At 31.0% G+C, this 23155-nt stretch overlaps 1 protein-coding gene and 1 pseudogene across 5 annotated transcripts; one reads left to right on the forward strand and one right to left on the reverse strand.

Moving 5' to 3' along the window:
- The first annotated feature begins 239 nt into the window (after positions 1-239).
- LOC149893275 (uncharacterized) lies at positions 240-22190 on the forward strand. 4 transcript variants are annotated; one of them, XM_090093215.1, is made up of 12 exons: positions 240-407; positions 5389-5502; positions 5667-5839; positions 5916-6122; positions 7176-7362; positions 7498-7554; positions 8080-8385; positions 8566-8765; positions 8862-9000; positions 9448-9611; positions 21683-21770; positions 21844-22190. In XM_090093215.1, the coding sequence occupies exons 2-12, from the start codon at positions 5460-5462 to the stop codon at positions 22059-22061; spliced, it is 1782 nt and encodes a 593-aa protein (XP_089949341.1). In that variant the 5' UTR covers positions 240-407; positions 5389-5459; the 3' UTR covers positions 22062-22190. The 4 variants fall into 4 exon arrangements, with proteins under 4 accessions (XP_089949341.1, XP_089949345.1, XP_089949338.1 ...); XM_090093219.1 differs by lacking the exon at positions 240-407 and adding an exon at positions 4673-4696; XM_090093212.1 differs by lacking the exon at positions 240-407 and adding an exon at positions 4699-4743.
- Positions 15699-21290, reverse strand: LOC149893276 (uncharacterized; annotated as a pseudogene). Its single transcript, XR_016456427.1, has 4 exons — positions 21271-21290; positions 20832-21112; positions 16658-16819; positions 15699-16482 (listed from the first exon to the last, which is right to left on the reverse strand). The product of XR_016456427.1 is annotated as an uncharacterized LOC149893276 (transcript).
- Positions 22191-23155: the final 965 nt, after the last annotated feature.

A 23155-nucleotide genomic window follows, 5' to 3' on the forward strand; every position in this document is an offset into this window, starting at 1 on the left:
AACTTTATGCTCAATGAACAATCTTTTTTAAATATCTTTTTTTTATTCATAATATTCTAGTTATTAGATAAAACCTCACTGAATTAGATATGTTTTTATGCCATGGTGTTATGGATACTTTTAGGTACATATATTTACTTAGGAGTTGTTGCATTGCTGCCAGTGTTAACTTGCATAATGATTTAAGAATACTTTGCATCTGGTTTTTCTGTTATTTTTTTTTTGCTTTTTGTTTAAAGGGTTCAATTATTATCTGAACATTGACAGATGTGCTTACGGTTCTCTCAGAAACACAAACATTATGTCAAATAACAAGCCTGTTTATGGTGCTGATGTGTTTGCTTTGATGAGATATGTGAAAACGTTTATTATTTTGATGAAATTGACGAAGAGTGGCAGCTTATTAGGTATTTTAAGTACTAATAAATTATTTCCTTAACATTTTGCTATCGACTTTCTAAATGACTTTGATATTTTTTATGTTTGTTTGTAGCATAAATTGAATTGAAAAACAATAGTTGAGTTGATAAATAAAATTTAGCTTCTTTAGTTGACATTTTTTATGTACATCTGTTTCTGACAAATTAGTTTGTCCTAAAATTATTTTTTGTCTAACTTAAAAGTTTATTTTTTATAAAACTTTTTCTTCGGCTGATGTTTTGCACGGTTGTTTTGGAGCAACACTCTATTTTCTAAACTTCCAAAGCTATCAATATATGCCTTATAGAAGAACATAGCTAAGGGTGGAATGCAAGAACCGAACTTCAAGTTTTAAGTCGAACTTCAACTTTGAATTGCGACTTGAGCTAATGCATAAAGCGAACTTCAACTAAGTCAGACTTGAAAACCGCCAAAAAGGAACCGCTTTTCAAGTCTGACTACAAACCAGACCTGAGAAAGCAAATCTTCTTTCCAAATGCAAGAACCGGATTGAACTTTCAAGTCAGACTTCAAATCTGAAGTCTGACTTTAACGGATTGCAAGAAGCGAAATTGAACTGAATTCAGACTTGAAAAACGAGAGTTTTTGAATTTTCAAATCATTTTTTCAAGTCTGGTTCAGACCAATCTTGAAACCATACTTGAAAGAAAAAACAAACCAACATGATCATTTTGTTAATGCGTACAAAACCTTACTATTTACATTTCGAAAGTATATTTGTCAATGAAATCATTACAGGGTTACATTGTGAAAGTATATTTGTCAATGAATTCATTACAGAAAACTGATAAACATCATTGTGAAAACGTGTGTCCTTTAAACCATCCCGTAAGTTATATGTAATGATCCAACATGTCATATTATGATGCTATTAGAAATGCCTATTAGCATTTTAAAATGTTAAACATCCTAACTTTATAAAATCCAAACAAGTAATGAAGATCTTACAGTTGCCTAACTGTGTTCTAATTTACCATTTCCACAAAGCTGTTAATTAAGGTGCGTTTGTATGATATAGTATAAAAATAAATTCTATTTAGTAACAAATAGTTCCAGTTATACAAAGAAATGATACGTGTAAAAGTAGCTAAAGAGAGTTCATGAGAAGAAGTAGTTACAACAATTTGAAATAAAACTTGTTTTAAAACGTTCAAAAATGAATCGGCATGAGCTACATATTAAAAGAAGAAGATGATGAATGCCAAATCACATACCAAGGTTTTTTATTGACAGAGCCAATCCTTTATAAGTTTACAACAATATAGAACTTAAAAGGCGATACAGATTTTCCAAAGAAATTTTTTTAACATTAGGTAATGACATTATTAACAACAATGTAAACAATCGAGGGTAATAGGAGATTTGGAGGAGCTAAATGTTAATCAGCCAGCTGTTTATCGAGTAGTTAAAAACATTTCAATTCAAGTTGCCACTAAAAGATATCAGTACATTAAGTTTCCAACAGAAGCTGATTCTTTGATAATTCAGCAACGTTGATTATAAGTGTTCATGGATATTTGCATTTTGCTATTTCCTACGAACTTTAAAATAATCTTTGATAAAGAAAATATTTATGTTTATCAACCCATGTTTTGATTTTACCTAATTCAACGATTCCCAGGATGCATCGGAGGAATTGATGGAACACATATTCCTACAATAATTCCTGGTGGAGAAAACACAGAAATGTATTGAAACAAAAAGGGATTTTCTACTTTGAATTGCCAGGTCATTGCAGGTCCTTCAAAAAAAAATTTTATCTGGTTTTGTTCAGTGGCCTGGAAGTGTTCATGATTTTGCTAACTCAACTATTAAACAAGTTTTATTTATAAAGAAGTTTGCTAACATGTTCATATTATAGGTGATTTTGGCTATCCTTGTAAACAATATTTAACGACACCTTTTTCTAACCCAGAAAATAAATGTGAATCCGATACAATTACAACTAGAAAAGTATGCGCATGTCAGTTGAATTTTGTTTTGGTATATTAAAAAAACGATTTCATTTTCTTAACATTCCCTTACGAACAATTCTACAAAATTCTATTGCCATAATAGTATCCTATTTTGTGCTTCACAACATTGCTCTTCTACAAAATGATCATTGGGAAGGCAGTCAAATACAAAATAGCCCCAGCAAGCTCACAACTTTGAAACAACGTTAAAATAACGTTGATCAACGTCGATCAAGGTTATTTCAACGTTGTTTCAACGTTGTGTTCTTGCTGGGGAATGAAGAGGATGACGCTGAAAAATTGACTAGAGATATTTTTGGAGATACAAAAAAAAGTCGAATTGTGGACCAATTTTGTTAAAAAAAATTTCTTTTGTGTGTCGGATTGTGATAAACGTCTTATAACAAAAACAATAACTGCAAATATTTATACTGCATATTACATTTCAAATAAATTACATTTCACATTTTAAATTAGTATTATATATATAAAAAAAAAAAGTTTACTAAAAAACAAAGTAATAAATTAAAACTAGTTCTTTATGAAGATCAGGAATTTCATTGTTTTTTCGTTTTAGAGAGAGATATCTTTTTTAACGTTGAACTTTGTTCTTTTTCATGTGTTAAAGAACCAGATGCTATCAATGGGTTAGTAATTATTTTCTTTGATATATATATATATATATATATATATATATATATATATATATATATATATATACTGCTAATACTATATATATACAATGTAAATACCATATATATATGTATATATATATGGTATTTACATTGTATATATATAGTATTAGCAGTTTAAAATAATTAGTTTTATTAGTATTTGTAAAAAAACCTTAATTTTCATTAAAAAAAAAATATAATAAAATTACATTGTAGTACAGCATCATCCTCAAAAAGTATCAAAATAGGATTCAATGACTTTGGTGGTAATATCTGTAGAACGCTTTCAATTTCTTGTGACGAACAAGAGTTTAACTAGGACCTCCACCGGTTTTGTTTAGCTCTTTTCTTTCACTAAAATTCAAAGAACTTGTTAAAAAAACCCATTGCATTGTTCATATTATTAACTTAAAAATAATTTCGACAAGAAAATATATAGTAAACGTCTGAGAGAGAAGTCCAACATTACTGATAATCATACAGTTTAAGCCAGAATATCTTTGCCCTACAATTCATATTTTAGAAATGTTTTTCTGTACAGACGTCTTTTAGATGTCTAAAACATGTCTTATGTTTACTGGGTGTTTACTCATAAAAATAATCTTTGCTTTTTTTCTTTTTTTGTTACTTACAAATCATAATCATTTACATCGTAAATATCGATCATACGATCATACGATCATACGATCATACGATCATACGATCATACGATCATACGATCATACGATCATACGATCATACGATCATACGATCATAAGATCATACGATCATACGATCATACGATCATACGATCATACGATCATAAATATTTACGACGAAACTTACCTTTTGTTATAAGGAAACAGAATAAGCAGTAAACAAAAAACAACCTGTAGTAACATATTTATTTGTTATCTTTTCCTTTTTACAGCTTTATAATTGTAAAAGTAATTAACTAAATTATTACCTAAAGTGATACTGTAATTTATATTGTCATAATTTATATATCGTCGTATACTATACAAATTTCATTATGTGAATTTGTTTTAATAAAAGGTTTTTCCCGTAAAAAAAATGCATTGCCGCTATTGGTTGTTAAGTGCATTTTCCGATAAACTACCTGAAATCAACGCCTTGATTATTTTTCAAGTTCGCCTTACTCAAGCGCGAACTTGAAATTTTCAATTTTCGTTTACGGATTCGCTCTAGCCAATTTTTAAAGTCTGACTTGACAAAGTCGAACTTGAAAATCCAAGTCGAACTTGAAAATCCAAGTCGAACTTGAAAATCCAAGTCGAACTTGAAAATCCAAGTCGAACTTGAAAATCCAAGTCGAACTTGAAAATCCAAGTCGAACTTGAAAATCCAAGTCGAACTTGAAAATCCAAGTCGAACTTGAAAATCCAAGTCGAACTTGAAAATCCAAGTCGAACTTGAAAATCCAAGTCGAACTTGAAAATCCAAGTCGAACTTGAAAATCCAAGTCGAACTTAAAAATCCAAGTCGAACTTGACTTAAGTTCGGTTCTTGCATTCTACCCTTAATCGAATTGTAATTCTATTTATTAGAGGTTAATTCCCAATTGTTAAATGACGTTCTTAAACTGCCAATTGACAATAGTACATCACATGATTACTGTCATTCAGCGTAAGATTTTTATCATGATCATTTTTAACTTAAATATTAGAGCCAAGGTGAGTTTAGTTTCGTATCAAGTTTTTCCCGGAAATAAAATGTGCATGAAACAATAAAGATTAAAATCAGGAGAAAACAATGAATGTTAGCATCAAAGTTCTATTGTCTATAAGCTTTCGTCTATGTAAGCATTTTTTAGCAATGATAAAAGAAAGTGATCTAAATGTGTTTAATGGCTCTCTTCATGTTTTTGCTATTTAGTTGTAGATTTTGATAGAGAATGCTGTTAAATCTTGTTTAGATAGTTGCATTAGTTTACTTGTTGGTGGCAACAATCAGTTTCAAGATGTTTTTCCTACATTCAATCATAGATTATCAAGCTTAACGCATTCTAACAAATTTTTTAAAATAGGGGCATCAAGAAGTTTTTTTTATCAATTTTTTACGTTTGGTGATTCATAAATTTAGAATGATTACACTGTATTAGAGTTTATTTTAGTTGAAAGAGTTGTCACAAACAATAGTTGAAAGAGTTGTCACAAACAATTAGTTTCTTTTAGTTAAAAGATACTGTTACTGTATAAGTTACTACCTTATTGTCTCTAGCAGTAGTAATACTTAATTGTCCGTAGTATCTGTTACTATTTTAGGCTAGGATAAGTAAAAATTTATTTAATGGGATCTTAATTTCTGACTTTTTATAGGCCCCGAAAGGTTTTGGATTTTTTGGAGTTCCATTTTGACCTTGAAATCAGTTGTTTGACATTTAGTTCACATGGATAATCAGTTGGCTCCACTCCTTGAAAATGAATACAATTGTAAACAGTCTTTTGCTTCAAATCCACATGTTTTTTTAAAATTTATGCATTGCTGGTCTTGAATACTTTTTTAAAAAGAAATGAAAATGAAATTAAAGCATGGTCAGTTTATTTTTTCAAATGTTTTGTTTTTAGCTTCATTCTCTAGTGCCTACTTTTTTTAGACGGTGAAGACTTAAGTCCAACAAATGAGAATGACATAGATGAACATCTTTCATCAGAAGTTAGATCTCAATGTTCGAATCTCAAATTGGATCTCTCCGTTTCAGCCACCAGCTATATTGATAGATTCAGTATTGTTTACGTGGATTTTCCCCAAGTTTTTTACAAGAAACAGGTTTATGAATATTACAAGATTTAACTTATTTTGACTATTTTTTAATATAAATGTGCTAAAGCATTAATGTATTTAGGTACAAGTAGATAACCAATCAATGCAAAGAATTGTTGATGGCAATATTTGTTTTCTTCTTGATTTTGGATCTCCAGAGCAAAAAAAAGTTGTCAAGAGTATAGCAATCAAAGTGATGCGCACTTTGAACGAAAACCCTGATTACTCAAACCAGCAACTAAATGGTGTTTTTATTAAGAGTCGCTTTAGTCCTGTACAAAAATCTAAGGTTACTATGTCTTAAGGTTTTACAATAATAAAGCTAGCAAATAATACTATAGGGGAAAACTCCAATGAATGGGACAGTTTTTGCAAAATGCTTTTTAAACGTAGATAAAATTGTTAAATATATATATTTAAATAAGTTTGATAACCACCGGCTCTTGCTCAATGATATAGTAAAACAAAAAAATTGGATTTGCATTTGGCTATTGGTAAAAAAAGAGTTTTATTGGAGCATGACATTTGTCCTATTCATTAAGTATATCTCATTGAATGGGACAAACATAAAAAATTTAAAAATAAACGTATTTAATTCAATCATTTTTCAAATTAGATTATTAATTATAAATGTAGTTAAATATATAGATGCATACATAAAGACCACACAAAAAATATTTTTAACTTTAAACATTTAAACTCTAATTAAATTGCAATTAAAGCAGAACTTTCTCATTTTAGAATATTATATTTAGTTATTTTTATTTAAGTAAAATATTGCAGTATAAAAGTGTGTAAATAATACCCATTACCCATGGGGATAAAAGTAAGAGACTGCAGCATCCCTCTGCTGAGCTGTAAATAATACTTTGTTAAATTCATTCAATAGGTAGTATTTTGTCCCATTCAATATGCGCATCACTTTATCCAAAAATGATTAGTCACACCAAAAACACCATTAATTAAGCTTGAATGTTTTACTCACTGTAGTACTAGAGACTGCTATCTATTTAAGCATGGAATTTTATTTTCCATAACTTCAAAAATTGCTGCAAAATCAGAAAAAGAAAAAATTTTTAAAAATTACTTTTTACATTCGGAAACACAATAACATCCATTGTCATTACGGCCATAGAGCAATAGGATGGATGAGTCGGTCAGTTGAATTCTTGTTTCTATCACCCTTTGTTACAGGAATTTGAATATCCTTATATCAATGCTTCTATAAGAATCTGAGTTTGTCCCATTCAATAATCGTCCCACTCATTAAGGTTCTCCCCTACTATTATTTCAATATTTTATGTTTAGTTAGTAAGATTAATTTCTCTTTCTATATATTTAGATTCTTGTAAAGCTAAATTTGGATTCTGTTGATGAGTTAAATAACTATGAGGTTTGTATACAACGCAAGAGCTTACGTGATGATCAGAAAAAGTTTCACCTTGAAGTTCATGTGATCTTTACTGACAACACTGAGCGGAAAGAAAACACTCATAGTTTTATTTTGGTCGGAAGAAAAAGACCTCATGGTACGCAATTAGAATTTACATTTAAATTAAATCACTCTGAGAATTTTTATCTTAACTGGTGCTTTACACTTTTAAGTATTGTGTTTTTATGGTTCTTGTTTGTATTCTACTAATACTTTTTATGTTTTTTTTTAGAATCAAAAACAGTTAAAAAACGTTCTCGCAAAAGTTCATATGACTCATCTCTTTCTAGTAATAAAATAATATATTGCTTATTAATTTAGTTTTCTCTTTATGGCTTATACTTGCAGTTTAAAAAGTTTCTTTAAAAAGTTTTTAAATATTTATGGGTTCAAATGCGATGGTTCACATGCCGGAGTAATTTTATGGGGCAAATTACTTTCTTTTTTTAACAAATATTCAGTGAAATATGAATTTCTAAAAAAGCTACAACTTAATTTATTTCTCTAATTTCAAACACAAAACTAAATTTCAAACTAAATTAAAAGATTAATTTGTTATTAAATCATACTAACAGATTAATTTTAAATGACATCCAAACTTTTATCAAAAAAAGATCTCAAAGTGTACATAACCCAGATTCATCTATAAACAAGTGTAGGTTTAGTTTTACTTATAAAGAAAGTAATAACCAGATCAGAGGATATAATTTAGAGTTATATGGAGTTTATCTATTATAAGTTGCAATCATTAACATAACGATGATTTTTAAAGTTCAAAAAATGTTTTAAGGTTGAACCTCTTCTGTTTATTTAGGAACTGAAAAGGTACTTGAAGAGAGAAGTAAGGTTGCAAATCATGTACAAACTAAATCAATACAACTTGGGCAAAAGTTACTTCTGGACCAAACTATCCAGACAACAAACGGCAATATTGCATATCATTGGCCATTAGAAAATGAGGATGAGAGTTTTGAAGAAGGAGAAGTTGTTGGATTTATTGCTGATAGAAATGGAAAGTATCATCTAAAAAAATTAACTTTACAGAACTGCAGTGAAGCACTTCTAAAAGGCGTGATCAGTCGATCTTTTTACTTGCAAGCTCAAATCCCAGCTGATGGAAGTTAGTTTTTCATTATTATTATTATTTTTTTCCACACCTTGAAAAAGCATTCACATTGTTTGTATCCTGTTTTATTTTTTTTGTGTTACAGTTCTTGCATTTAGCAAGTGTTAGCAATAACGCTTAATAAACCTATAAATTAGCCTTACTGTTTAAAACTAATTTCTAACAATTTTTAAGGACTCAGCGAAACAATATGCATGATGGGTATAGTACCAGTTCAAGTAAAAGGTTTGGTTTGCATTAACGATGCATTGTATGCCTCTCCTTGTCACCCTGGGTTTGCAGTAAGCAGTTACTATCTTAATGTGAGTTTGCTTCAAAGTAGTGCTCTTATTGGTTACGCATTCTCTTCGCATAATGCAGCAAGTAAAGAAATAGTAAGCAAAGAATTGTCAATATCGAAGTTATTTCTTACCATCCTGCTAATAGTTTAATACTAACCGGACTATTTTTCAGTGTTTGTAATTATTTAGGAGGGTATGGTTCAAGCCGGCGTGTCTGTCTTGGAGACAGCAAGTGGGTGTTTACGAGATGAGCGGTTCCGGGCGTTGGAGGAAAGAATGGATTTTAAGCTTAAAAACATACATATGAATCAAAAGCGGTTTAAAAGATGTAGGTCTTTTTACTTGTTTATAATAAAATAATGTCGTTGAGCATCATAAAATAACGTTATCTTTTGGGATTTTTTGCATCAACTTATTATAGCTAAAGGCTCAAAAAATATCAAAGCTCTGATACGAAAAACATTGTTAATGAGTTCAGGGCTGCATAAAAACTTGCTCTTTTTTTTATGCAGATTAGTATAAAAAAATTATTTCGTAAAAAATTCCGCTCGTTTTTAAAGTCATGCAATGTTTCATATCTTCCCATTTACACGACAATTCGCAGTCATTAACTGTATTAATAACCTTTTGATTATCGATTTTAATTTATGCATCAAAGATGGATACATTTCACTGAATAATCGATTTAGTCGCTAACTCAGGAAAAAGTTGTTTCAGAACTAAAATAAGAAAAATTTGTTTTTCAAATATATATTATTGAGTTTTGTTTTTCCAGATCACATTTGTGTTGCTCTTTGCGTTATACTGGCTATTTTAACTGGCGCCCTGATTTCTGAAATATTTGTTCCCGGATCAAGTTTGAGATATTTTATTTGTAAAAGAGGAAGCTTAAAAGGATCTGCTTTCTTTCAGTTCGTCCCATGGAAAGATCCAACCATAGTAAGTGTTTCTCTCTTTTTGAGTTATAGAAGGGAAGGTGTATATATATATATATATATATATATATATATATATATATATATATATATATATATATATATATATATATACCTTCCCTTCTATAACTATATAGGTAATACTGCAGTTAAGCGGCGTAAAATAATTTAATATTTATGCATATAGCGCTCTCGCTCGCAGAGGCTAAAAGTTCTTAAAATAATTATAAAATCAAAGTAGATAAATTTCAAAGTAGTTATTTTTTAAATACGTTTTTGTTTTTTGTTATTATTGTTGATATTTAATTATTTTATCAACTATATTGTTAATATTTACTTATTACATTATTAACTATGTAAAGAAATTTAAATTTTTATATTTTATGGTTGTATAATTTTAGTTTGTTTTAGATAAATTTCTTATTACAATTATAGAATATAGGATACTACAGTTATTGCTCTTGCTGAATATATTTTTAAAAAGTATGTGGCTATAAAAATAGCTGTTTTATTTATCAACTACAGAGGATTATGACGAGACACACAAGATAGAAACGCCGAAAATATTGGAAGCTCTTTAAATGTTTGACCCCAGCAACACACGTGGTTCAGCCACGATTTCATCTTCAGTAACAATAGTTGCTGGAGCACTTGGTCTCCCACGACCAACAAGTTGCATAGCCATCTAAATAAAGATTTACCATATTAACTAAGAATAACTATTTACTTAACATAAACGATTTATTCAGTGCAGAATTAATTAATAAAACTAATTTTTGTATATAAATAATACGTATAATATATAATAAAAATGAAAAAATAAAAAAATTTAACAGTGACTATTACTTTTACTTATCTTTTGTATGAGGCTTTTCTTTTCTTTTCTCTTCTTTTTATACATTTCTAATTTTCCAATATTTCGAATGTGGTTTTCTTTCACGTTTCGCAACGTCACTTAATATTTAATCATTTAATATTTTTTTAATGTATTAATATTTTTCATTTTCACCATCGCAGAGTTTAATCAAGCGAAAATTAAAAATTACTTTTCGCCGCTTAACTGCAGTATTACCTATACATATATAATATATATATATATATATATATATATATATATATATATATATATATATATATATATATATATATATATATATATATATATATATATATATATATATATATATATATATATATATATATATATATATATACTAAGGTGGTTGATTTTGATACCGCACACCTTATTTGGTGAGCTTTAATAAGAAAAGTTCACAGATAATTTTTTTTTGAAAACTAATGATGGGGAGTGGTCCCCCACACCTGCTTTGTAACCCCTTCAGAACCCCGTTTTTGTCTAAAATGACATATTTCAAAAATGTATTAAAACCACCCTAGTATTAGTGTTACGTGCATCAGTTTTACTTATTAGGATTATAAAAATTATAAGAATGTATATAGCAATGACCTATTCCCAGACTCCACCCTAGAAATGATAGGTCCCAGACCTGTTTTTTAATTCCTTTTGAGACCCGTTTTTGTTTGAAATAATATATTTCAGAAATCTATTAAAATCAGCTCGTGCCACTGTTACATGCATCAGTTTTACTTATTAGGGTGATAACAATAAAACAAATGTATATAGCAGTGACCTATTCCCACAACACACCCTCAGGGCGCCAGGATCCGGACCTGTTTCTTAAGCCCTTTTGAGACCCGTTTTTTTCGAAAATGATAAATTTCTGAAATGCATTAAAACAAACTATTGCCAGTGTTACGTGCACCAGTTTTATTATTAGGGTGATGACAAGTGTATGAATGTATATGATGGGGGTAACTTGGGGCAAGAGAAAAGGGGTAAAGATACAAAAAGCTGTTATAAGTACTTAATTAATTGTGAGTACCAGTGGCCCATATGCCCCAAATGATGTCCCTCTACCAGCCATTTCTACCTCAGCCATAATTGAAATTTATAAATTCAAAAATAACAAAAAATATTGTGAATGAAACTTTTAAAAGAATTAAAATTTTTCTTATGCGTTCAAGAAAACATATTAAAAATAACAAATTTTAAAATTATTTGGATGAAATAACATGCGTAATTTAATCAAACCTTGACATATAACTAAATTAAAATATATCAGAAAAACAATAGCCATATATTAATATTATTATTATAATGTATTTAACTATATATTTAGTTCATACTACATATATATATATATATATATATATATATATATATATATATATATATATATATATATATATATATATATATATATATATATATATATATATATGCATATTTGAATAGATTAAATTGTTGTTATTTGAAATGATTATGGCTCAACTGTTTCTTTGTAGCTTCAGTTGAAAAATGTTTTCTATGACACTCAACTACTTTGTAGAGAAGCGCAAATGATTGTCATTTTTTGTCAAAACTTTTTTAAAGTCAGTGGCTAATTTAACATCCCGTTCTGCAGAGCCATTAACCACTTTCATGGCACGAACTATCTTACAAGCAGACTTGTAGTCATCACGATTAGCCCAAGTTTTAGGAGACGATGTCAAGAATTCTTTTGGTAGATTGAGAGAGTCAAACAAGTTCATTGAGTGTCGTGTAACAAAGTTAGCTGTAGAAAGTTTAGAGAATGTATAAATCTTGTTTGGAGCAAGTCTTCTATTGTCACCTGGTAATGGTTCTTTTTGTAAGGCATTTACAATATCTATTTTCTCTTCAACAGAAATTTTATCATTAAATAATGGGAGAGCAGCTAGATCTTTACTTAAATACCATAACTGAAGTTTAATTTTATTTTGTGCAACATTTTCTACTTTGCTGTCAACTTGACAATAGTTCTCAATTACTTTTAAAAGAAGGAGATCATTTATTGGTGCTTCTGTTGTGAGAGGTGCTGAAAACCAGAAACATGCATATATTGTGGTTATGAAGAGACATATTCTTCTTAAAATCCCAATTTCTTTCTCTGTGATACTTAACTAATGACCAAAACCAAAAATTTTTAAACAGTATATACCTTTAGCCATCCATCTTGCACTATGGTAAGCCCCAGGAATGCAATAGTTGTTGCATCATTATTTTCTTCTAAAAAGAGAAAAGCTAGTCTTCCGACTTCTTTATAATTATCACGTGCTGGCTTTCCTTTAAGTATTTTTTCAAATTTTTCACCACATTGGATTTTCGAGATGTAAGCCACTCTTTTTCAAAATTTTTAAGGCATCCAGCTCCGCTTTTATCACTTTCAAGTGGTTCAAACTTTGATTTTTCTATTAGCTCCCACTGGGACTTCACTCTACCAAAAAGTTCAATGTTTGGTCCTTTTGAAACAAAAAACGCATCAAACTCTGCATTTGCACAGATTTCAAGAATATGATGTCGACAGGCTAAAAACAAAACTCTTCGATTCATTGACTTCTGTATGACAATTATTTCCCATTATGACTTCCTGTATTGCTTGCAGTTTTGTCAAAGCAAAGACCTGCAAGATGCTCCTCAAGGCCATTCATGAATGAACTCAACTACCTTTTGTCCCATTAGAGCGCCAGTACCAGCAGGTATCTCAGGAATCCCTAATAATTTCTCAATATCTAGGCCAGATACAACAATTGGCAGACATTCATGTCTGGTTCTAACAACATTCGACAACATTCTACCATCAAAATAAGCAACTAGTGGAACCAAGGGTTGAAAATTTTTTCTTACTGGTATTACAAGAGATTCACGGGATGTAGTTCGAGCTTCCATTAGAGTGGAGCGTGAAAATGTTAGTTTATTTACATCAATACCGATTGCAGCTAGGGCTGGTGTGACAACCATCATTGCTTGTAGTGGTGTTATTTTTGTTCGATTTAATGCACCATGAAAGAGTTGATTGTCAAGAATACAATGTTTGGATATTGTAATCAAGAGATGACTAGTGGCCATAGTAGAATGTTTTGAATAACTTGGACGATTAAAAGCTTTTTGTGTTTGAATTGACATATCGCAGTCAGAATTTTCATCCAAAGAGTAATCTGAATTGCAATCCATTAATGTATCTGTAGATATAATCTTACTTTCTTTATGTTGTTCAAAGCGCCTTTTTTTTTTCAAGCTTGCGTTTTCTGTATTTTACAACAGCTTTCTTAAACATTAAGTCTTCTGATGTCATTAACATCTTTCGGGGACCTCTCTGGTCTATCAGAAATTGTTTATCTTCATTTATTTTGATGAGATAATCCCATTCACCATAGGCAATATCAAAAAGTGTATTCATCTTGGCAGTGAATTTTTCTTGGTAGCTATATTGAGTAGCTGATTTTCTACTTCTGTGCTTAGACACTAGGACATGTTGCTTGTGAATACTCTTTAGTTTTACTCTTTAGTTGGCAACTGACTCGGCCCAACTATTGTTCACAGAATATGTCCAATTAGCCAAACATTTGTAGTTGAGCGTGTTGCTTTCTCTAAAGCAGCCATCTTCTTAAGTAATATTTTTATACTTTTTTACTATAATAGAAAGAATGTAATAGAAATTTACAATATATAATTATATGATATACCCCCCTGTTTTCCCTACATTTTTCAATAATGAAATCAAAATATGCATTTAGGAGCGATTTTTGGTAAATAATGCTGAAGGGGTAAATCTAAATTAGACAAATTTTCGTCACTTTAGGGTTCCGAAATAGGGTTTGGGGGACCACTTCCCATCTTCAGTTTGCAAAAAAATTTTAACTATATACTTTTTATATCAAACTTCATCGAATAAGAGGTTGTACGATTTAAAATTAAAAAAAAACAACCTTATATATATATATATATATATATATATATATATATATATATATATATATATATATATATATATATATATATATATATATATGAAGACTTCAGTGGAAAAACCAGCGTTGTCACATTTTTCTTATTTTGAGATAATCAATTTTTAAAGTTCAAAACGTTCTTTAAAATTTAATTTATACACTGCTTTTTAGTTTTATGTATATATATATATATATATATATATATATATATATATATATATATATATATATATATATATATATATATATATATATATAGATTAACTATATTTATATCAGATTATTTCTTAAAAAATAAAAAATAAATACTTTTTTAATGTTTTCTTCGGAAACTATAAAGTTCATTATCAATAAATGGACATCACTGACTTTTTCCTTGGAATTTTTAAGTGGCGTAATTACTATTTTTAGCCCTTCTTTTTTGTTTAAAAACAAAACAATATCTTAGAAATGGGCTCTTAATGATGTAAGGGGCCTCAAAAGACAGTTGACCCTGCTGTTTCTTTAGCTAATTTTTTTTGTTATCCCACTGAAACGTCTATAGGAAGTTATTACATTTTGTTGACATCTATTGTGGAGCGATAGATTTTTTTTATCTAACAAAGTCAAACAAATTAAAACATAAGTTTTAACACAAATTAATCAGAAACATTACTATACATGAAATTAATGAGACCAAGATGAAATTAATGAGAAACGTAACCATAATTAAAATATATTTTTCTAATCAGTATCTGAATCTTCTGATGCCGAATCTTGTGTTTCTGTCTTTGAAGTAACAAGATTATCAAAAAAACTGTGATTATCAGGTTTACATAGACGCTTCAGAACTTGTAAGTCGTTATACTTGGTAGTACTTATTGGTAGAACTGAGGAATACATATTAAACTGATTGAGTGCAGTTTCTGTTTGATTATTTTGTCTACGTTTTACCAAAGCAGTATTTTCAATATTTCCATTCCAGTTGTTACGAAAGAGAAGCAGTGCAGGGTGTATATCTTGAATGACAAGTTCTCTGACTGGTCGAGTTTTTATCGGACATGCGCACTTATAATATTGTTTCAAGTAATCAGAAAATCTGAAAAAATTTACATTGAAAAAATTTACAACATTAAAAGGTGAAGGTTTTTTTCTGCAGTTCTTAAGAATCTGACGCCAATCCTCAGGAATTTCAACATTAACCTTTATATTAACATTTGCCATGTCACGATCGCATTCCATATAGGAATGACCTCGTATAGGAAATGACACTTTAATACATTTAAAACGTTTTTGAAAGTGAACCATCCAATGCAAAAAACGAAACACAGTGTAATTTTTGTTTTGTCCAACACGTCCATCGCAAAAAAAAATGTAATTCAAGGACTGTGTCAGAAAGATGATTAATGATAAAATGATAAAGCATAGAGCAAACATCATCAGCTCCCTTTTTTCCTGTTGTTTCATCGTATGTATAAAGAAATACTTCATCACTGGATAGGATGTGTATACTAAATGAAAAAAATTTAAGCTGTCTTCGGTAATACACATTGTTAGTTGATTTATTAGGCAAGGGTAAATTCTTCTGAAAATCAAAAGCAATAGCTTCAATCATTTCTGAGTTTTTGCTTGTCTTTTTGCATCTGACTTTGTTATAAAATACAGCAGCTTTTTTTCTTTGAAAATCATGCTCTGTTTCAAGATCTTTTTTTTTTATATTAAGTTTGATAATATATTGACCAACTGCATTTAAAAGCTCTTGGTCAGTGTGTTTTATATTTACAATGAACTCATCACAAGCTAAACAAGTGTCTTTTCGCGGAAAGCCAAACCCAATATTAAATTTATTGTTAAAAACTACTCTGTATGTTTCGTATCCTAGTTTAACAGTTGGGTAAGCATGTTTGAATAGTTCAAACATTTTAGAGACATTTAGATCTTCAGATAAGTAAATTTTTTTAGTTTTTCCAAAGAAGATATATGTTTTTGGATAGCTTCACTGTCACTTTCGGTTATTTTGTGTGGCCGATTTTTATGCTTGCCTCTACCATCAATTGGAGGGCGACCTAAAAGAAAAAAATGACATAATATTCATATACACAAATATATATATATATATATATATATATATATATATATATATATATATATATATATATATATATATATATATATATATATATATATAGTTTAGTTCATAACTTAAAATATTATAAATAACTTCTTTAACTATTTACTAACCAGTTGTAGCAACTGATTTCCTTATTGATTCGATCCTAGCTTTTGTAATTCCGAAAAAAGACATCATAGCTTTAATGCAGATTGGGACTTCGATAGCTGATTGTGCTCTTCGCACCCTTACACAATAAGAATATGAAAAATTGTGTAAGTTTTATCTGCATTCTGTTGTGGTTGTGATAATAGCTGATCGTTATAAAACCTTATTATTACGTTTATAAAATTCTTGTCATTAAAGTTAATTGATGTAAGTTGTTAGTCAAGTCATACGCTATTTTTGTACATAATTACGCTCTCGAGAATTTTTTGTTTCTGTATAAAAGTTGTAAGAGAATTGAATAAAAACAGTAGAAAATAAAAGTAAACAAAGTTGTCGTATTAACAAGCTATTTCGGCAGTATGGCATCCATGGCAAAAATGATTGGAAAATTTGATGGATCTGGAGATGTTGTAGTGTGGTTGAAAAAGATCAAACTGGTGGGAGAGCTGCAAAAGTTGGGCGATCTTTCTTTGATCATTCCGTTGTTTCTTGAAGGCAGTGCGTTCGCATTATATGAGCAACTTGGGGAGAGCCAAAAAACTTCCGCTAAAGACATTGAAAAAGCCCTACTAGATGCATTCGCAGTTGATGGTTTCCAAGCTTACGAGCAGTTCAGAGATCGGAGATGGATTCACGGTGAATCTGTCGATGTGTATTTGGCCAGTTTGCGTCAACTTATGAATTTGGCCAATATTGAAAGCGAAGAATTATTGCTAAGAGCGTTCATAACTGGATTGCCGGGTGAAATTTCAAAGCAGCTACGAGCACAAGTGAAAATATTTGGGATCAGTTTACAGGATGCATTAAACCATGCAAGAGTACTCATGACAGAAAAAACAAAAGAAGAGTATGTTTCAACAACCATCTCTGAGTTCCATAAAAATGTTAAGAAACCATCCGCTACTGATGTTATCTGCTACAACTGTGGCAAGCCTGGACATGTTGCTCGAATCTGTTTTTCGAAGAAACAAATTTTCAGTGATGGGATAAAATGTTTCAGGTGTGGAAAATCTGGACACATTGCAAGATTTTGTTTGTTGCATCAGGGAAACTCAAATGGGGAATCGCCAGCGTCAGCTGTTTCCCTAAACAACTAACGGCGCTTCCAATATGCACTGTGCAGGTGAGCACCTTTGCAGGAAAAGCACTGGTTGATAGCGGATGTACCCGAACTATTATTTCAAACGACATAGCTCGGAGGGAGAAGCTACGGCAACATTAATCATTGAAGGAAAAAAGCTCAAAACATCAGTAATGATTCTAAAAAGTGTTGTCAACGGTATTGATGCTATTATTGGTATGGATGTCATTAATCGCTGTGGAGGAGTGCACTTGTACAATGGAAAAATTGAATTTGGTTTTGTTTCAATTTATACAGAGAAACAAAGTGTTGGTATAAATGACAAGGATTTTGATGCTTACTTTGATGGTACAAAGTGGACTGCTAAATATAAATGGAAACAAGGTCAACCACAACTGAGAAATTCTGTCGCGCAGTACAAGGTAAAACCCCAGTTGATACCTCAATTTAATAATGAGATGGATTTATGGGTGAAAAATGGCTGGTTGAAACCATGCAACAAAGAAGAAAAAAGTACAGAAGGGATTGTCCCGTTAATGGCTGTTGAGCAGGAAAATAAAGGAAAGGTACGACCTGTTCTGGATTTTCGCGAATTTAATCAGTACGTTAATTCGCATAATGCCACAAGTGATGCATGTGATGAAAAAGTTAGAAAATGGAGAACTCTTGGTGACAAATTTGCAACACTTGATCTTAGATGCGCCTATATGCAAGTACACATCGATCCGAGTTTATGGGAGCATTAGAGGGTAATCTACAAAGAAGAAAAATACTATCTTACACGTCTTGGTTTTGGGTTAAATTCTGCTCCAAAAATAATGTCTTCAATCTTAGGCAGCGTGTTGAATCTAGATGCAGGTATTCGTGAAGCAACTGACCACTACATTGACGATATAATTGTTAATTTGGAAAAAAATATCAGTTGAAAAGGTCGTAAATCATTTGGCGCGTTATGGATTGGTAACCAAAGAGCCAGAGCAATGCGATACTGCACGAGTGTTGGGTTTGCAACTATTTAGAAATGAAAAAAAGGAGCTTTGTTGGAAAAGAGGAAACACCATTCCAAAGTCACAAGATATTAAAACTGAAAAAGTAACACGACGGAAACTTTTTTCGATATGTGGACACTTATTAGGTCACTATCCTGTTGGAGGTTGGCTCAGAATTGCCTGCAGTTTTATAAAACGACATAGTCAAGGAGATGCTTGGGATGATCTAATTGGAGATCAAGCTCAGTCATGGTTGATTGAAATATTGCGCCGATTGGAAGTTAGTGATTCTGTGAGAGGAAAATGGAATGCTGAAGGAATTCAAAATGGAGCGACATTGTGGTGTGATGCAAGCAGCATGGCAATGAGGGTTGCTATAGAATACAATGGCGTAATAATTGAGGATGCAGCCTGGCTTCGAAGTATAAATGATGTCATGCATATTAATATTGCTGAATTAGATGCTGTGGTGCGTGGGATAAACCTAGCTGCTAAGTGGCATATAAAGAATTTGTCAGTATTCACTGATTCAGTAACAGTTCATGGATGGTTAAAAAGTATGCTGACTGAAAGTCATAGGGTTCGATCAAATGGATTATCAGAAATGCTTATTAAAAGGAGACTTTCTCTATTGCAAGACTTAATAAAAGAATATAATACAAACATCACATTGAAATGGGTTCCGTCCTCCAAAAACAAAGCTGACGTGTTGACAAGAGTTCCAAAAACTTGGATAAATGAACTTTCACAAAGAAATACTAAAGAACTAGCTGGGGTAAGTATTGCTGAAGAAATTGTCACTCAAAGCATCATTTTGGCGTTAATCGGACAATGTTTACAGTGCAACGAAGACTTCCGCACGTATTAAGAAAAGACGTTGAAGAATGTGTTCGCAATTGTTGCCAATGTAATTCAATTGATCCAGCACCAGTAAAATGGGAAAATGGAGTGCTAGATGTACCAGACACATGGTATAGAATTGCTTGTGACGTGACTCACTATAAAGGGTCGCCATATTTAACAATGATTGACTGTGGACCAAGTCGGTTTGCAGTTTGGAGAAAGTTGCCGTGCGAAGATACCAAAAGTGTAGTAAGTCAATTGAAATCCGTATTTAGGGAGCATGGCCCACCGCAAGAACTGTTGATGGATAATGGAGCGGTGTTTAAATCCAAGGAATTTTCAAACATGTGAAAAATGGTGTGTAAAAAAGAAGTATAGATGTGCATATAGACCTTCAGGGAATGGGATAGTGGAGCGTAACCACCGCACAGTAAAACGAACAGCTGCGAGGGCACAAATATGTCCGTTACTAGCGGTATTTTGGTACAATGCAACACCAACGGTGGGAACAAATGAGAAATCTGCACCTGCTTCTCAGAAAAATATGTACGTTTGGCGTCTTCCAATTCAAGAGGAGAAAAACACTAAAACTCAGGAAAGATCACAACGAGTTATGGAAACTTATAGAATTGGAGAAAAAGTTTACGTTCGCCCTGCTGATGCAAAGTGCACTTCAGTTTGGAAAATTGGTACTGTAACTGACATACTCACAAACACAAATATTGAAATTGATGGTGTACCAAGACATGTGCGAGATGTGAGAATAGCTCCTGCCTCAAATGTTTCAAACGCTTCAAGAGAAACTATTATCAGTGAAGAGATCGACAGCAACGAAAGTGATTTTGAAGATTTAGACATTTTTGCTGCACGAGAGGAAGAAACCGAAGAAACAGTTGTTGACGCTGAGGAGGGAGCTGGTGGCAGAGAAATCGTCGATAATTTATTACTAGCGATTAGACGATCAACCAGAGAAAGGAGAAAGCCGACATATTTAAACGACTATGTTACTTAAGAACTTTAGTTCTTGGGGTGATGTGATAATAGCTGATCGTTACAAAACTTTATTATTACGTTTATAAAATTCTTGTCATTAAAGTTAATTGATGTAAGTTGTTAGTCAAGTCATACGCTATTTTTGTACATAATTACGCTCTCGAGAATTTTTTGTTTCTGTATAAAAGTTGTAAGAGAATTGAATAAAAACAGTAGAAAATAAAAGTAAACAAAGTTGTCGTATTAACAGTGGTCTTCTTCTGTTAATGTTTTGAATTTTTATTAGTGTGGATAAGTACGCGTCCTGACTATTTTTAGATGAATATTCATTAAAGTTCTTAATTAGTTCGTTCCTTTCCTCACTACTAATATTTTTAAAACATGCCAGTCGAATACAATAACAGTCTGCCCCAATAATGTGGCTCAACAAATTGTGTATTTTTTTTCTATTTTTGGAATTAATATTAATCTTTCTTTTTCTTGATTTTTCTGTAAGCACCGTTAGTACGGTGCTTACAGAAAATCATTGCAAGCCATTTTGTTTTTTGTTTACTTTTTTCCGCGGCTTTTTTTTCAACCAATACTTGAGGTATTAAGGAATCACGTGGTTTCGTAAGCTATAAAAACTTCGGACAACGCAGGTTATTCCAAATGTAACCCTTGACATCACCGATTGTTCCATTTGATCATGTTTAATTTTATCCTCTTTTTTAATGAGTGGACTAGTTTTTTCACTTGGTAATTAAAATAAAAGATGAAATAAGATATGCTTGCTTGAAAAATAATAGTTTCTCAAAAATTTCAAAAATGTGACATCGCTGGTTTTTCCACGGAGGTCTTCATATATATATATATATTTAAGTATAAATTCTACAAAGTTGCAGAAAATTTTGTTGAACGACACGTGTTTTTATTCCCCAAAATACATCACCCTTAATTATATCTGTTTTGCTGATTTTTATGTTACGTGGTTGACATCTTTAATTTTGAAACCAAAAGTAATGTAAATGATCAATTTTCGATCCACTTGATGTTCATGATCTTTTTTATTCTCCAGAGAAATGATTTTATTTATATCGTAGAACGCTCCTGTTAACGGCATTGAATTTGAGTTCTCGACTTTGATGCAGAAGACGAAGCACACCGGGTATAAACGACTAAACATGACAGGTATTGGTTTTGCATTGTATTTTTAGTTTTTTTTTTTGGCTGTTAATTATGGCTGGGATTTTTCTTTATGTAGGAGTAAGGTATTTTATTAACATTGATCGTTGCGCTTACGGCTTGCTTAGAGAAATGAATAACATCCCTTTAAGCGGCCATTCTGTCTATGGTCCGGAGGTGTTTGCTGTTGATAGAGAATGTCATCACGCGTATTACTACAATGAGGTTCATGAGAGTTGGATACGTTACAATTCAGTTTCGTGGGAGAAGAAAGAAATATCTTGCCATCCTCCGTAACACTTCAAATAATTATTAAGCGGGTAATCAGACTGTCAGAAACTCAGTTTCTTTTAAACCGTCTTGACAGCTTAAAAAATTTCAATAAAATATTTTACATACTTCGAAAATGATTGTTGCAATTTAAAAGCGTTGCTTAAAATAAATTTGTTGCCGAATCATTAGCGACAATTATAAATAAAATAGACAGCTTTCTCAGCCGAAAAAGCGATAAACTATTTACTCTTTATTTCAATGGTTACGTAAACCGTATGCATTACACTCAAACACACCAGTTATTTTTTACATTACGCTGTTGTTATTTTAAATTAGAGTCCTCCGTTGTCAAACATGATAAAGTATTAATAACGCGATTTCTAGTCATCACAATTGAGTGTAAAAAAAATTGTAGATTTTTTCGTAATCATATAATATAGTGTACGCCATATAATATAGTGTACGCCATTTAGTTCAAACCTTTTAAAATGAATGTGATATTAAATTGTTAGAGAAGTTTTTAAAATAAGAGCTTCAACCACTGCTACTGTTCAGTGATTCTTACCGTTCATTTGAGCCAATCTTAGAATGTCCTTTTATTAATCAACGGTATTGAAAATCTTGTTATAAATAAAACACGTTGCTATACGAATCACACTTTCGTGTACTCTCTATTGAGTTTAGAGTCGAATAACTTATATTAGTTTGAGGATTGATGGAGAGTACACACTATAGTATATTCCTCATCAATCCTCAAACTAAAATAAGTCATTCGAGCAATATTTTTTTAGTGTTCGCTGTTCAGATAATTGTATATTCTCTTGCTTAGTTACACAAAATGCTTTAAGAAATAGGGAAAGAATTTGATGAAAATATAAAAGCAGCAGTGAAATAAATTATTGAAAAAAAGGAGAAAAAAATTAATAAAGCGCTCAGCAATGGCACATGATCAGTACAATTTCATTTAATCTCATCATATGATCAGATATATAACGAAAAGCGGGTTCTGGCGCATTGATACATTTCCTATACTTAAGGATGCATAAAAAATGGTGAACACATCATATCATGACAAAACCAATACTTAAGAGTCGTCTTTAAAAATCAAGAAGAAGTAT

Source organism: Hydra viridissima, unplaced genomic scaffold, assembly GCF_058129835.1.
Source record: "Hydra viridissima isolate aposymbiotic clone 2 unplaced genomic scaffold, HvirCarnegie_v1 scaffold_1, whole genome shotgun sequence".
Lineage (NCBI taxonomy): Eukaryota > Metazoa > Cnidaria > Hydrozoa > Anthoathecata > Hydridae > Hydra > Hydra viridissima.